The sequence below is a fragment of the Megalobrama amblycephala genome, linkage group LG12 (genome assembly GCF_018812025.1).
Source record: "Megalobrama amblycephala isolate DHTTF-2021 linkage group LG12, ASM1881202v1, whole genome shotgun sequence".
Classification (NCBI taxonomy): domain Eukaryota; kingdom Metazoa; phylum Chordata; class Actinopteri; order Cypriniformes; family Xenocyprididae; genus Megalobrama; species Megalobrama amblycephala.
In genome coordinates, this window is record NC_063055.1 from 4,593,528 (window position 1) to 4,609,666 (window position 16,139).

General features: G+C 36.7%; 1 protein-coding gene across 1 annotated transcript in view; it reads left to right on the forward strand.

Moving 5' to 3' along the window:
• The first annotated feature begins 8,787 nt into the window (after positions 1–8,787).
• Positions 8,788–16,139, forward strand: part of dpysl2a (dihydropyrimidinase like 2a) — a 37,748-nt gene continuing 30,396 nt past the window's right edge. The window contains exon 1 of the mRNA XM_048210454.1: positions 8,788–9,172. Within this exon, the coding sequence (XP_048066411.1) occupies positions 9,131–9,172 (42 nt within the window). The 5' untranslated portion in view covers positions 8,788–9,130. The remainder of the gene's footprint in view (positions 9,173–16,139) is intronic.

The window sequence follows — 16,139 nt, forward strand, 5'->3', positions numbered from 1 at the left end:
ACACGGTGATCTGATCTCACCATCATCGAATCCGTCTGTGATTACATGAAGAAACAGATGAAACTGAGACAAACTAAATCCAGGAGAACTATGACCTTTTTTTCGGGGGGTGAAAATACTGACGTGCCTAAGACTTTTGCACAGTACTGTATATACTCTACAATAGTCGGTTTGATGCTGCAGACATTCCCAACTTTTTTAGTTAATATTTCAATAATTATTTTGAAGTTTTGGGAAGCCTTGTGGCATAAAATTAAGATTGCTTTAATAAACCAGGAATTGTTGACAGTCTCAAAAGCTTCATATAGTCCAGATACCATTAAAATCAGAGGCAAATAATGGTCCTAACTGAAACACACCCATTTTTCTTAAAATTCTGACTGGTTTACTAGAATGTTGTTCCAGGATTTCTACAGTTCAAACAGTAGACCATGGCGCTAATGCCGAGATCATGGGTTTAATTCCTGGGAATGCATAAATTATTAAATTGTACACCTTAAATGCAATGTAAGTCGCTTTTAAAAGCATCTGCCAAATGGATAATGGACCAACATGTGTCTTTATCATTTGAACCAAATCGCCTAGAAATTACATTTTATGAACTAGGGGTTAATTTCCACCAAACTTCACTCTAAAAAATGCTGGGTTGAAAATGGACAAACCCAGCGATTGGGTTGTTTTAACCCAGTGAATAGGTTAAATGTTGAGCGACCTGCTGGGTAGTTTTTTTTAACTCAATTATTGTTTAAAAATTACTGTATTGCTCGCTTAAAATGATCCCAAAGTATGTTGGAAATTGACATTTATCAATGTGTTTAATAAATGAACATTTATCAATATGTTTAATGAATATTAAACTATAAACATTTATTAAATTGCTTATCAATAAATGTTCATCTTTTGATTATTGTTGTTTCCTCTAGTAATTATGTCTGATTTTGGGTTCATTTTAAGCCAGCCATTAGTCATTATTAAACAATAGTTGGGTTAAATAAAACTAACCAGCAGGTTGGGCAAACAGTTAACCCAACTGCTGGGTTTGTCCATTTTAACCCAACTTGGGTTGTTTTTAACCCAACATTTTTTAGCGTGTACATTTTCCATCTCTCGACAACTTTCAGCTCACAGATTTGGAAATCATGTTGGTCAAAGCCATGTAAAGGATCAATGAATTTGGTTCCAACCAGGAAATAATGGCTGTATTTTTGCAACACTTATTAGCATGAAATTTATTGCCAGAATGACTTAATACATACAAGTTAAATTTGGTGACTATGATGAACAATTTCATGTGTTTCACCTTATATTTAATGGATCCCCACCCCCTCTCCAAACCCTTCTAAATGTGTCCAATCAATGCCAAAATTGGCTCATATCATATTCAGATCAAGCCTCATAAAAGACACCAAATGACTGTTAGATGTTCAGTACGATTCTCCAAAAACATCTTAATGAATTTGCCGGTGAAGGAACCAAACAACAAATGAGGAAGTATCAGAAATGGTTTTGTATATTGCATAGATGCCCTAGTACAGTGTTTCCCAACCCTGTTCCTGGAGGCACACCAGCAGTACACATTTTCCAACTCTTTCTAATCAAACTCACCTGATTCAACTCATCAGCTAAGTGAGACATCCAAACTGTGTACTGTTGGTGTGCCTCTAGGAACAGGGTTGGGGAACACTGCCCTAGGAATTAATCTTATTACAGTTCTGCGTTCTTGTCAAATGCTATAAAGTTCTTAAAAATTTAAAATCTATTCTTGGCCTTTGAAATACTTTTCCTATAACCAACACTAGGGGTGCTGTAACCAAACAAATCCACTCAACCTTACGAAGCATGTGGCATTGATCGTCCCTTGCATCTCATATAATTCCTAGTAAATCTATGGCAAAAACATTCCAGCATTTCATTCATCTGACGTTTATATTCATGTTTCTTGCCATAGTACCACCATCATGGTCTTGGAGGACTGAAGGCTAATTTACAGGTGCACGAGTGTGTGTTTGATGGAATGACTTGCGTACAGACAGCGGGCGTGTGAACTGTGAATGCATGTGATTGTTGAGCACTATGAATGTGGGGTTTTGTGTTTGTTTTATTTGGTAAAAAGTCTCCACAGACAGGCAAGCATGCGACCTGCACTCTGATTGGTGGTCTCTCCTGTCTTGATGCATGTTACAGGTACAGAAAACCGCATGGTACAGGATACGCTTTTATTCTGTTATGTGCAAACTTTAAATATGGAAAGCTAACAAATGCTTCAGTGACAGAGAAAAGCAAAAATGGCGTTCTTTTTAAAGAGGCTGTGCACCCAAAAATAAGAAATCTGTCATTCACCCTCATGACGTTCAGAGCTGTTTGACCTACTTTCTTCTGTGAAACAGAAAAAGCTCACAGTGACCACATGCAAAAATAAAACAAAAACTTAAAAGTGAAATATGGCTTAAATTTGTGGACTGTTCCTCACATAAAGGATTCAGAAGACTTCACGTCATATGCACTACTTTTATGGAACATTTGAAAGCTCTGTGGTAATAAAAAACAACATGAACATCTCCTTATTTGTTCCACAAAAGAAACAAAATCATTAAAAAAGGTTTGGAACGATATGAGGAAATGATAACAGAATTTTCCATTTTGGGTGCACTGTCCCTTTAAGAGCTCACTTAAACTGAATGAGTGTTTGAATATGATTAGTGATGTTCATATCTCATTTCATGATGGAGTCAATGTGGACATAAAGCAGATTTTTGTTCGCATTTATGCCACTGCCAAAAGAAAAACCTCTCCCCCATGTTTCCTTCACTTGCCTTAATTATTGCATGCAGAACTTTTATTTAGTTTATTTGGATGGTTGGTCGAAACACAACCAGCTTTAGTTCTCATAAGTCACCCACTGTGAATAATTATTTTCATAATAGATTCAGTAATATTTAGATCGCAGTGTAAACCAGTATCTGTTGATTAGGTTTACTGAAGTCTTTTTAGTGATTACTGTGATCTCCTTTTCATGTGGTCTGAACCTGTTTTCGTTTCTCCTAAAATCTTGTTCATAGATGGACACAGAGCTGTACGCTTTCTTTTGCCAAAGCATTTTTAGCCTGCCTTTGTAAGATATGAATTCACGACACTTGTGTATATCATGTCTCGTGCTTTGTTTGCATTAAAAGTAGATAAATGATGAACAGAGTTTTGTGTTGTTTCCGAATTTGTTTATATTACCACATAAAATGCAACTGAATCTCAAATGTTAAAACTGCGTTTTGAGTTAATTTATTCTCAATATTAAATTTGATTTTTGTAACATATCTGATTTGGAATATTAGAATACTGCATAATATACACTCTATAGACCTTAGTTGCGTCCCAAATGACACACTATGCACTTATACACTATGTACTTATGCACTATATAATCATCCATGTAGTGCATGAATTGTATAAAGTTATTTTGTCATTTAACAACGGAGACCAATACAGTGGTGGTCAGAATTATTGGCACCCTTGGTAAATATGATCAAAGATGACTGTAAAAATAAGTCTGCATTGTTTATCCTTTTGATCTTTAATTCATAAAATTAGCAAAAATCTAACCTTTCATTGAAGAAAAAGAATTGAAAGTGGGGGAAAAGTCACATTATGAAATAAATGTTTATCTACAAAACACATTGGCCACAATTATTGGCAGCCTTTTATTCAATAATTTTGCAACCTCCTTTTCCCAAGATAACAGCTCTGAGTCTTCACCTATAATGTCTGATGAGTTTGGAGAACACCTGACAAGAGATCAGAGACCATTCCTTCATGCAGAATCTCTACAGATCCTTCAGATTCCAGCTCCATGTTGGTTCTGCTTCTCTTCAGTTCACTTCACTCATTTTCTTTAGGGTTCAGGTCAGGGGACTGGGATGGCCATGGCAGAAGCTTCATTTTGGGCTCATTGACACATTTTTGTGTTGGATTTGATGTTTGTTTTGGATCATTGTCCTAATGGAAGATCCAACCATGGCCCATTGTTGGATTTCTAGCAGAAGCGGTCAGGTTTTGAATTTTTATCTGTTGGTATTTGATAGAATCCATGATACCATGTATCTGAACAAGTTGTCCAGGACCTCCAGCAGAAAAATAGGCCCCCAACATTAAAGATCCAACAGTATATTTAACCGTGGGCATGGGGTACTTTTGATCCATGTGTGCACCAAACCCATCTGGTGGGTTTGCTGCCAAAAAGCTCTTGTTTTAGTTTCATCTGACCATAGAAGCCGGTCCCGTTTGAAGTTCCAGTCTTGACTGACAACTGACTATGCTGGAGATTGTTTCTGGATGAGAGCAGAGGATTTTTCTTGAAACCCTCCCGAACATCTTGTGGGGATGTAGGTGCTGTTTGATAAAAAAATTTTTAGGCTTTCTGAGACTCAAGACTCAACTAATCTCTGCAATTCTTCAGCTGTGATCCTTGGAGAGTCTTTGGCCACTCAAACTTTCCTCCTCACCGTGCATTAGGGCGATTTAGACACACGTCCTCTTCCAGGCAAATTTGTAACATCTTTAGTTAATTGGAACTTCTTAATTATTGCCCTGATGGTGGAAATGGGGATTTTCAATGCTTTAGCTATTTTCTTACAGCCACTTTCTATTTTGTGAAGCTCAACAATCTTTTGCTGCACATCAGAACTATATTCTTTGGTTTTTCTCATTGTGATGAATGATTAAGGGAATTTGGCCTTTGTGTTTCCTGTTTATTCTCCTGTGGAACAGGAAGTCTCGGCTGGACAATTTCATGTTCATGATCACCCTGGTGTGCTAAAAAAAATGTAAATATGAATGGGAATATACTTCAGAGATATTTTACTCATAAAATATTCTAGGGGTGCCAATAATTGTGGCCGAAGTGATTTGGAGAAAAACATTTATTTCATAATCTGATTTTCCCCCTACTTTCAATTATTTTCCTTCAATGAAATGTTAGATTTTTGCTAATTTTATGAATTAAAGATCAAAAGGATAAACAATTCAGATTTATTTTTACAGTCATTTTTGATCATATTTACCAAGGGTGCCAATAATTCTGACCACCACTGTACCCCCTCCCCCTCTGATACGAAACTAAAGCTGCGACAGTTGAGTGCATGAAGTGTCCAACATTCCACACTTCGTTTCCCTTAATTTAGTGCACTAAGTGCACTTTTTCTTTTTGGAATTTTCAGTGTGAACACACTACTTGCACTATTTATACTTAAAAACATCATAGAATAGTGCATAAGTATGCAAATTGGGACGCACATCTTATCAAAGTCATTTCACTCGGCGGCCATCTTTAAAACGCGGGCATGCAAGTGCAGCTCCTATCTCTGTGAACGGGGAAACATCAAATTCTCCAAAGCTTTTTTTGCCAAGCTTTCATATTTGAAATCACTGAAATCAATGAAATCACTGAAATCTGACAACAACTGCCACATACATTTTGTTTCTAAATGCTCGAATCATGACAAAAAACTGCATTTTTCAGGCTGGATCAAGCTAATGCGCATGTGGTCCTAAATGCGTGTACCTATGCAAGGAACCTGCTGCTGCGAGTTGTTTTTCATGTCCGTGGGTTGAAGCGGAAGCCAAATAACATGATATTTAGCCCCTGGAACGAGACTTTTACCTGAGGAGCACTGCAAAAAACGAGGATTTTACACCCAGGAACGCGTGGGACCCCCCCTGAAACATGATTGGGCTAGTTTTGATTAGCAATTGGGCGGGTTGTGTTGTGAAAACCTGGCAAACCTGAAGTGCGCAGCCATCTTTAGAATTTTGTCTTTGAAATTAGTTGGTGAAGTGGATTTACATATTGTAGAGTTAACGAAAGTTATCATGAGCATTGTAATGTCTGAAGCAAATGTCATAACAAATGTCAGTTGACTTGCGAGCGGTTCATTCATAAATCCGTATCTTACCTTCTTGCTGTGGAAATACAAAATGGAACACAGAACACAACGATCGCAGCGCTGAAAAGGGGCGGGGCTACAAAAGGTCTACAGGCTACTATTTTTAAATAGTAGGTGAGTATGTAACAATGAATTTAGTGGGCTACATAGTCACATGCAGTGTTGGCAAAAGATACTTTTAAATGCGTTACAATATTGTGTTACACCCTTAAAAGTAACTAATTGCGTTACTTTTTGTGGAAAGTAATGTGTTACGTTACTTTTGCATTACTTTTTCTCCCCTAGGCTGGGCTTGCTTATTTAATTTTTAATAACAAACCAAAAAAAAATCTCTTTTTGCCAAATGTAAAGGCCATGAATAATGAGTAACTTGCATTGCAATTTGAAAAAGTAACTCTGATATTTGGTTGTAAATTTAACAGTAATATGTTATTTTACTAGTTACTTTAAAAAAAGTAATCTGATTACATAACTCATTTCACTTGTAATGATTTGAATCATGCCCAGAAAATAAAAAGTTATTTTGTATTTTTAATCTGAATTGTCACCTAATCTTGTAATGAATCAATAAAGAAGAGTAAATATTGCACATTATTAACAATAATTCTGGGAATCAAATATTTCAGTTGTATAAAAGATTCTAGTGGATAAAATTAAGTTTATACTGGATTTTTTTAAACTAGAGATGCACACTTGAGACAAATTGTGTAGTATACATAGTGCAGGAACAGTAGTAGTATGCTATTCTAAATATAGTCAGTGATAATTAGCACATTGCTGCCTCCTAATGGCTAAAAAGCCAAATGGATGGTAGAAATGAAACTGCAGTCAGTGGCAGTAAACAAACATCCTTCCAGAAACACAACAAGATGCTCATTGTGATTTTAGACCATCATAACACATTTGGAAGAGCAAGTGGAGGTTTTATTCTATGTTTTGCTGTGTAAAACATGCTGTAGTTTGCATGCTGGAGCTGGTTTCAGCTTGTAAAGCAGCTCACTGATTGTTCCTTTTTTACTATCACACCGTCTTTCTTATACGATTCAACAATTTGAGATGCTTCCAAATAGTTTGGACACTCATTTTGCTCACATTTATAAAGAACGATTAGCCATGCAGTGAGAACCAGGCCATGAAATACCAAATTATCTCACACAAGAGCAGGATCCATTGTGCTGCCGGTGGTCTTCATTTATGGGAGACAGGCGTAGAGGACCAGCCTATGCCCAGTAACCCACGGCAACCATAGAAACTCAGTGGGAGGAGCCTGTGGGCTTCCATTCATGTCATTGGCTGCTGGCAGGTGTTCTGAGGTTGCATATGCTGAAGTGGAGGGGCTGTGTGTTACATGTGTGTGAAGTGTGCTTAATTCATTATTTGTCAACATATTCTATTGTTATGATTTTCCCCATTATAGTACGAGATCTCTCAAAAGAAAAGTCCCTTTGCATTTAAAAAAAAGCCTATTGACCAGCAGGCCAGGCACATTCAAATTTATTTACATTGATACATAAAGTCAGTTTAATACAACAAGGCACAAATAATCATATATTCATCTGTATTATACATTATATTGTTGGTCCTAATCAAATATATTCTATTGTTCTATGGTTTCAGCAAGATTTTCTTGAAACATCAGATCTATCAATGAATAAAGCTGCTAAACATAATGAATAATGAAAAAAGAACAGATATATTAATACTTGTAAATACAACATATATATTGCCCAACAGCTTTGATTTTATTTTATTTAAGACATTTGTAGGTTTGTAGAAATGTTGATAGTTTTATTTTATTTTTTTAATTGAACGGAATTTTTTATCTAAACATCAAACAAAAAACTATATGGGTCATTGATGAATAAGGTTTTTAAAAGTGTAAAAAAAATATATAATGCAGATATAATTAATTTTGATGTTTTATTAAGTGAAAACAATGAGATTATGTGGTTTTTATAACCAATTAACACTGCTTTTGTCATTTTTACAAGATTTTGTCACCAAAAAAGTAATTCGGTTTAACTAAAATTTTGGTTTTACTCCCTTTCACTTTCAGTTTTATGCTGTTTTTAAAATATTACAACATTTCCATGTTTTATAGCAGTTGTACGGAATGACCTGATATTTCGGGACATGAGTATGTACAAGTGAATTGCTCCATGACCATGTGGTCCTTTGCAGGTGTCTGAGTGATGTCACATCCTGTCACGTGATTTTGACTGCATGACTTGATCCAAAATTGTCTCTTTATATTGGTTACTCCGAATGACATCAATGAAATTCATTTTTCCGGACATTCTTTCTCATAACAAAGCAACGACTTCTACACATAATTTTAATACCATGTTGCACTAGGTTGATGTTATAAAATCATGCCACAATAAAAAATATATATACGTTTATTACATTTTAAGATATTTTAATCACAAATGAAATGGCTGTATTGGCCTTTGGACGTTAAACCGAATGACCTTTTGACACTTCAAAATATTTAAAATACCTTTATATGTAGCAAAATATAATTAAAACCTTTTGAATTCAATAAAAGAGATCTAGTTGTACTACCTTACATAGCCTACTTTGAATGTCATATCTTTGTTTTTTTTATTATTATTAAGGCCTTGAATGACCCGTCATGTCATTGACCCATATTTGTATACAAAATGTACATTATTCAAAAAGAGACCACAGAATATATCAACAGTCAGGACATATTATTCAGAAAATTTAACTCTTCTGATTGCTTTTGTGTTTCACACAAATTTATCATCAAAATAATTTTGTGATTCTAAATAATATATAGAAATATAATTGATTCTCTAACGTGAATCTTGTTCTGTGTGTGTGTGTGTGTGTGTGTGTGTGCACGCGCGCGCGTGTGTATGTGTGTGTGTGGATCAGGGTGGGGTGTTGCGCATGCACGGTGGCTTTGGCCGCGTAAATCTCCATCAGTGTCTGTCTGGAGCGTCCTGCCTCTGCGCCGGAGCAAGAGAGAAGAGCCCGTCACCTGAAACCGAGGGGAAATTCATCATCCACCTTTAGCATCTCTTCAGGATTGTCTGGAAACATTCCACCATCGCATCCGGGTTGTTTTGTGCCGACGGCGGCGGGTGTCATTGAGCTGCGGGGCGTCGCTTCTCCAAACGCGCTTCGGGAACCATTACGCGTGCGGATCTCCAGCCATCAGCGCAGAGATGTCAGGATACCAGGGCAAAAAGAACATCCCTCGCATCACTGTGAGTACAAATCAACACTCGCGATCAAATGATGACAGCGACTCCTAACAGAAGCGGAGATTCATATAATGGCATTCGAATGCTGAAATAATCAAGTTTTATACCTATATGCGGTTAGGTTTTGTGATTTCACAGTGCTCCAGCTATGCCAATACCTTTACATCATATGTTGGATTACTGTCACCTCTCATTTCAATGTCACATACATTCAGGCCCACTTTCAAATGGGTTTCTTTGTGGGTCAGCGCCTAGATCCATTGAAGCTCTGCTATAGGTCACACTTCTACCTTGTAGAAAGCTGTCAAGCATGCATGCATTATAAAACAGGCCTCATTTAAATAGAATAGAATGCATTATCCCTAGCTATAAACATAACATGCCCACATTTTGAATACTACAATTTATTACATTATTTTGTTGCTTATAATCATGTCCCAAATGATGAATATACAGTAATTCTTTGTTGGTGATTTTTTCATGACTGATGGTTCTGCATGCACTGAAATCATTCGCCATCAAAAGTATTTTTCATTGCATTAAAAAACCACTGTATGGAAAGCAGTTAAGCATGCATGCATGCATGTATTATTTTAATATCCTTAAGATCATTCTTACAACATATGTATCTTCAGTGAATATGAGGCAATGCATCATTGCAGTTCTTTGGAAATCCTTGTGATTTATGGTTTTGTGTGCACTGAAAACTTGAAAAACTAGCTTGTGGAAAGCATGCGTGCATCCTCCAGGATATATCACAGCCTCAAATCAAAGAGAATCAGATCAAGCGTTATTCCGATCTGTTTATCTATTGCAGAAATGTATCTTACAAGACATATCTCCAGTGACAACATTCACCTTCAAAAGTGCAGTTCATTAATGTAAAAAAGCAGCTTCAGTTTAGCTGGCGGTACAATGGCCTCCACACCCACCCCCGCTGGTTTGATAGCCATGCTAAATGCAGAAAACCGTCTCCAGAGGAAATGAATGAAAATCCTCTTTTGAAAAGTAGGTCAGTGAATGTAAAGTGTTTGTCATGGTATGTGGTGAAACATGCCTGTAATACACGTTCGGTCCACCAGTGACCTTTCATAGTGCAAAGACGGTGTGCACTGCATCGATATTCACTGTGATTGTTTTAGAGGAGGCGCTGAGGCCTGCAGGAACGGGCAGATCTGGGACAGGAGGGAGAAAGATGAAAACTCTGCCTTTGCCGTTAGATCTTGCCTTTAGCTCTTGGACGTCAGCTAAGCTTCAGCCATCTTAAAGGATGGTGATAAGACTGCCAGTGTGTGGCAAACGCTGAGACTGTACTACACACTCAAAGACTTAAAGGAATAGTTCACGTTATGTCATTGTTCCAAACACAGGAGAGTGTTTGAATATTCATGCAGCTCTTTTGCAAACGATGACATTTTATAGTGACATCATCTGTCAAGTTCCAAAAGGAACAAAAAGCACAATAAAATAACCTACAGCTAGTACATATGACTGATGTGCTGTACTATATATTACAAGTCTTATTATATATCAGCTTTGATGAGGAACAGACCCTAATTTAATCGTCACAAAGCTTTAAAATCTCGTTTGCATCCATGTTCAGAATCAAAAGCGAATGTGGAAAAATGTTAAAGGTGCCCAAGAACGTTCTTTCACAAGATGTAATATAAGTCTAAGTTGTCTCCTGAATGTGTCTGTGAAGTTTAGCTCAAAATACCCCATAGATTTTTTTTAAATAAATTTTTTTAACTGCCTATTTTGGGGCATCATTAACAATGCACTGATTTACACTCGACGGCGCCCCTTTAAGACACGTGCTTCCTGCCACACGAGCTGTCAACTATATTACAGCGCATTTACAAAGTTCACACAGCTAATATAACCCTCAAATGGATCTTTACAAGATGTTCGTCATGCATGCTGTATGCATGCTTCGAATTATGTGAGTAAATTATTTATTTGGATGTTAAAAGTTTTATTCTGAGTGAATCTGAGGCTGTGATCCGTGGCTAACGGCTATTGCTACACTGTTGGAGAGATTTATAAAGAATGAAGTTGTGTTTATGCATTATACAGACTGCAAGTGTTTAAAAAATGAAAATAACGACAGTCTTGTCTCCGTGAATACAGTAAGAAACGATGGTAACTTTAACCTCATTTAACAGTACATTAGCAACATGCTAACGAAACATTTAGAAAGACAATTTACAAATATCACTAAAAATATCATGATATCATGGATCATGTCAGTTATTATTGCTCCATCTGCCATTTTTCGCTGTTGTTCTTGCTTGCTTACCTAGTCTGATGATTCGGCTGTGCACAGATCCAGACGTTAACTGGCTGCCCTTGTGTAATCCCTTTGATAATTGTTGGGAACGTGGGCTGGCATTATGCAAATATTGGGGCGTTCACCCCGACTGTTGCGTAACAGTCGGTGTTATGTTGAGATTCGCCTGTTCTTCGGAGGTCGTTTAAACAAATGAGATTTATATAAGAAGGAGGAAACAATGGAGTTTGAGACTCACTGTATGTCATTTCCATGTACTGAACTCTTGTTATTTAACTATGCCAGGGTAAATTCAATTTTTGAATCAAGGGCACCTTTAAAATATATGGAAATGTGAATGAGATTGTATGGGAAAGATCTGCGTGAAGATTCTTAACCATGTAAAGCCTGACATATGAATTAATAGGCAGAGAAAAATCTAATGTTTTAAATTGGAAGAGTTTACTGAAGCTTTAGACAAAGTGTTTATAAAAAGTTTGCATATGTGTTTTATGTTTTGTGTCATATTTTATACATCAGACTTTTATGGCTCATATATTATGATAAAGTGAGAATGTGAAGCTCATACTCGAGGAGTAAAAAACACCTAAATTGTGTTGAGCAAAAATATTCAATTTGGGGCATATGCTGACATTTATATCTATATGAAAGCTTTTAATGTAAATAATGAGATTTTTATAACAGTATATCAGACTACTGACAAAAAATGCATATAAATATCAGTTATCACTCTATATCTGCCAATCATAATGCCTTAGTAAGATGATATTTAAATGCTTAGTTTTATGATTAAAGCTCTAGTTTTAAAGTATATAATGTAATGCAATGCAATAATGATTGAGAGATGAACAAATAAACCTTCCTCAGAAGCCTGTGATGATCATATTCGAGACTCACATTTGAACATGATTTGTATAAATAATGATGTTTGGATAATCAAGTAAATCTAAGTTGCTTCAGTCCAGAAAGTGTTCATCTTGAAATATTACTAACAATATAAAAGTTATTTGGTCACACTTTAGATTAGGGTCCAATTCTCACTTTTAACTAACTATTAACTATGACTTTTGCTTCAATAAACTCTTAATTACTGCTTATTAATAGTTGGTAAGGTAGTTCTTAAGTTTAGGTATTGATTAGGTCTAAGGGATGAACAATATGGTCATGCAGAATAAGGCATTAATATGTCCTTTATTAGTACTAATAAACAGCCAATATCCTAGAATTATGCATGCTAATAAGCAACTAGTTAATAGTGAGAATTGGACTCTAAACTAAAGTGTTACCAGTTATTCTTATGTTTACTGTACACTGTTAACCCTAACCCTCAAAATAATAAATTGGTTTGAGTAGGACAAACTTAAATCAAACAAATTAAGTCAGTCAAATGAACTTTTATGAGTATTAAGCGCTATCTTTTTCTTTCAAGTTCACACAACTGATATATTTTAAGTAAACTAAACTGTTTCATTGTTTTGAGTTTTATGAACTTATTCCTTTTAATTTAGAAGAACTTAAGTTTAACTGAAACTGAGTTGGGATTTCTATTTCCCAGCATGCTTTATCCATGACACTCGAAAGGGAGATTAAATGCTAAAATTAAGTGTTGTAGCTTGTTATAGCTTGCTAAGTTTACACTAATAAAAATGTTCACTTTGAGGTTACATGAAAATTTTAAGTTACTCAAATTTCAAGTTAAGAACAATTAAAATGTATGAATACAAAATAAAAATCAAATTTTTTGAGTTTTGCCAACTTATTTGGGCTTATAGTATAAATCAGTAAAGACTTTGAAGCAAAAAGACACATGACACATGCGTTTTTATGATAATACTAAAATTATATTTCTTCTCATTTTATCATTGTCTGACAGTGTCACATCGCCACACCACTCATGACAAACATGGCCTGAGCACTCGATTCTTTCCCTCTCAAACACACACACACACACATGGCCCACTTTCTAGCCATGTTTTCTGCAGCAATCACATTCCCACAGACAATGTTCTGCTTCGCCTGACTTCATCGTCCGCAGCGTATCGAATGTCTGAGAGCTCCACTGGTTTTATGTTGTTCACTCTCATGCTCTCATTGATTTGATAAAGTGCAGCCGTCCATTCCCTTTGACTCCCGTTTGAATTGGTGACAGCAGTGAAGCTTACCTTAAAAAACCCAGATGTGTTTCATCAACCCATCATGATAGATTCTATGAAACTAAGGGTGCATTCACGCCATGTCGTAATTACTGTAATTACGAGATTTCATTTTGGTAAAAGCGTTCACGTCCTCGTATAGCTCGTAATTACGACTTGTAGGCTGGGAGTTTTCAGAGAGCTCTTACTTGTACCATGTGACCACCTGACTGCTGCAGATTATTTTAGGCGTTGATAGTTTTGCCATAAAAAAGCTAAATTCTCATTCCGAGGACGAGAACATCACGTGTTGTCATCTCAAAATTACGGTATTTACAACATTTCGTGAACACGGCATTTTATTGTAGTGTTGTTAAAAGTACTGACTTTTCGGTACCAAGTCGGTACTGAAATTTTAAAAATGTGACGATACCAGCATTTCCCCCTAGCATTTTGAGCGCTGTTGAGTGGATTCTTAAACACCTCTGATTGGCTATTGTGTTCACACACTCAACAGATATGTCTGTGATTGGCTACAATGGTCAACGCTTCAAAAACATGTTGTAAATTGACATCTCTGACACTCTTCACGGAGCGCTTAAGCCCCGGGTATACTTCACTTTCCGCGTGCAGTTGCGTCCGCGCATCTTTCAAAGTATACTAAACCACGGATGCGCGCGGATGATCAAGTTCGACACATGCGCAGTGCAATTTTTTCTATACTCTTTATCAGACATCTTGTCATCAATGGGACATTCGCAGAAGAAAAATAGTGCATTCACCATTGCAACATAGTTCAGAAGATACACCAAGAGAACAGGAATCAAAAACGATGGAGAAGGCATGCTTCTGAGTTTACTTGTCTTGTTTTTGAATCGCTCTTTACACACTCTTCTTCGACGACTGCACATTGGGCTCAGTATTTTGCGTATCGCCACCTAGTGGACTCTTCTGTCCTGCTTGCACATGCGCTGTTGCACGCACAACGTCCGCGCGGTCTCGAAATTTGGGCTGCACACGGACGGGTTGTGCGGCCGGCCTTGAGATTTACGTCATGCGGACAGTGCACGAACGCGGATGGCCGAAGTATACCCAGGGCTTTACACAGATACACACTTTCATTTTTCAAACATTATGGAATTGTTATTTTTGTAACAAGTAGTAACATTAGTTAAACGTTAAGACAAACTTCCAACTAAACCTTTCAACATTCCATGAACGATGTATAAATAATGTGTTTGTGCTAAGTTTTTGAGAACATTATTAAAGATAACTTTGAGCCATTTTTTTTTATTAATTTTACTAGAAGAACGTTTGTTTTAACTTTCTTCAAGAACCTTGCCACAATGTTAGCTAAAGTTTTGAGATCATTCCCTGTTAGCTGGGAGAGTGAGTTGTAAATTTGGATCATCTGGACTTGTTTGAGTTCATATTGAGATCTCAGGCTTTTGAGTGCAGAAGATCTCTTCTGAAAACCCAAGAACAAATGTGAGATTATCTGTGAAACAGGAGACAGTTTGCTCTCCATTTAACCTCATAGCCACCTAAAACACATGAGATCTCCTTTGTGATGTTTTATGTTTCACATGTAATCGTAGCAGTGCTGATAGCATGCGTGCTTCAAATGTGTGGTTAGAAAAATCACTGAAGGAAATTGCAGTGTAATAGCACGTAATGATACGTCTTCCTAAGAACAATGTCGTGCCAATAAATTTGGTTTCAACACCTAATGTGCTTTTGATTGCTGGCAGGTGTTGACAAACCGCTCGCTACAATTTGACATCCATTTGGTTAAAACTATGATATTGTTATGGCCTCTGTTGTCATGGTAAAGATAATCTTCCATCTTTGACAGCACACCGACCCTGTAGATTACACTGATTGCTAGTTCAGAACCCGAGAACGTCATTCTGATTTGAAGCTGAACTCACGATTAACTCTCTGGATCAGAAAGACTCCAAATTTCCAGTTTTCACTTGGAAATTGTGAGTAAATTTCACAAATAATCACAAAGAAATGGCAAGTTACACATTGAATTAAATATGACATTTTGAAGTAAAAAGACTAAATAATCTGTGCTCCAGTTATTTGCAACAGTGATAGTCAACTTGCTGTAATTTAGGAAGAACTTCTTGTCCTGAACATAGTCTGTATGCTGCTGAGGCTAGTTTTGGTGTTAATCTTTTTGTTTGACTGAGATTAATAGAAAAAGGCCACATTCTCCATAATCCTAGTGTAAATATTCATGTATGGAGTCAGTTTTGTTGTTTGCATGACGTAACCAACTGTGTTTACATGAATACTCCATACGATGGGCATTTTGTCATAATTGCGTGTGTATTTGACCATTCAAACGCAATGGTCATGAAAGAGAACTGAATTTGCGATCGCATGCTTTGTGACAGTCAGCACGTGAACTGAAGTGAGTTCTTTTCCACTGCTTTTTGTCCTTGATAACACTTTTTAACATTGAGCACGTCCCAAATTCATGATCGCCTTCTGAGAGAGGCGGCTTTCTGTGTGCACACTTTGGCGGTGTGCCAGTCAG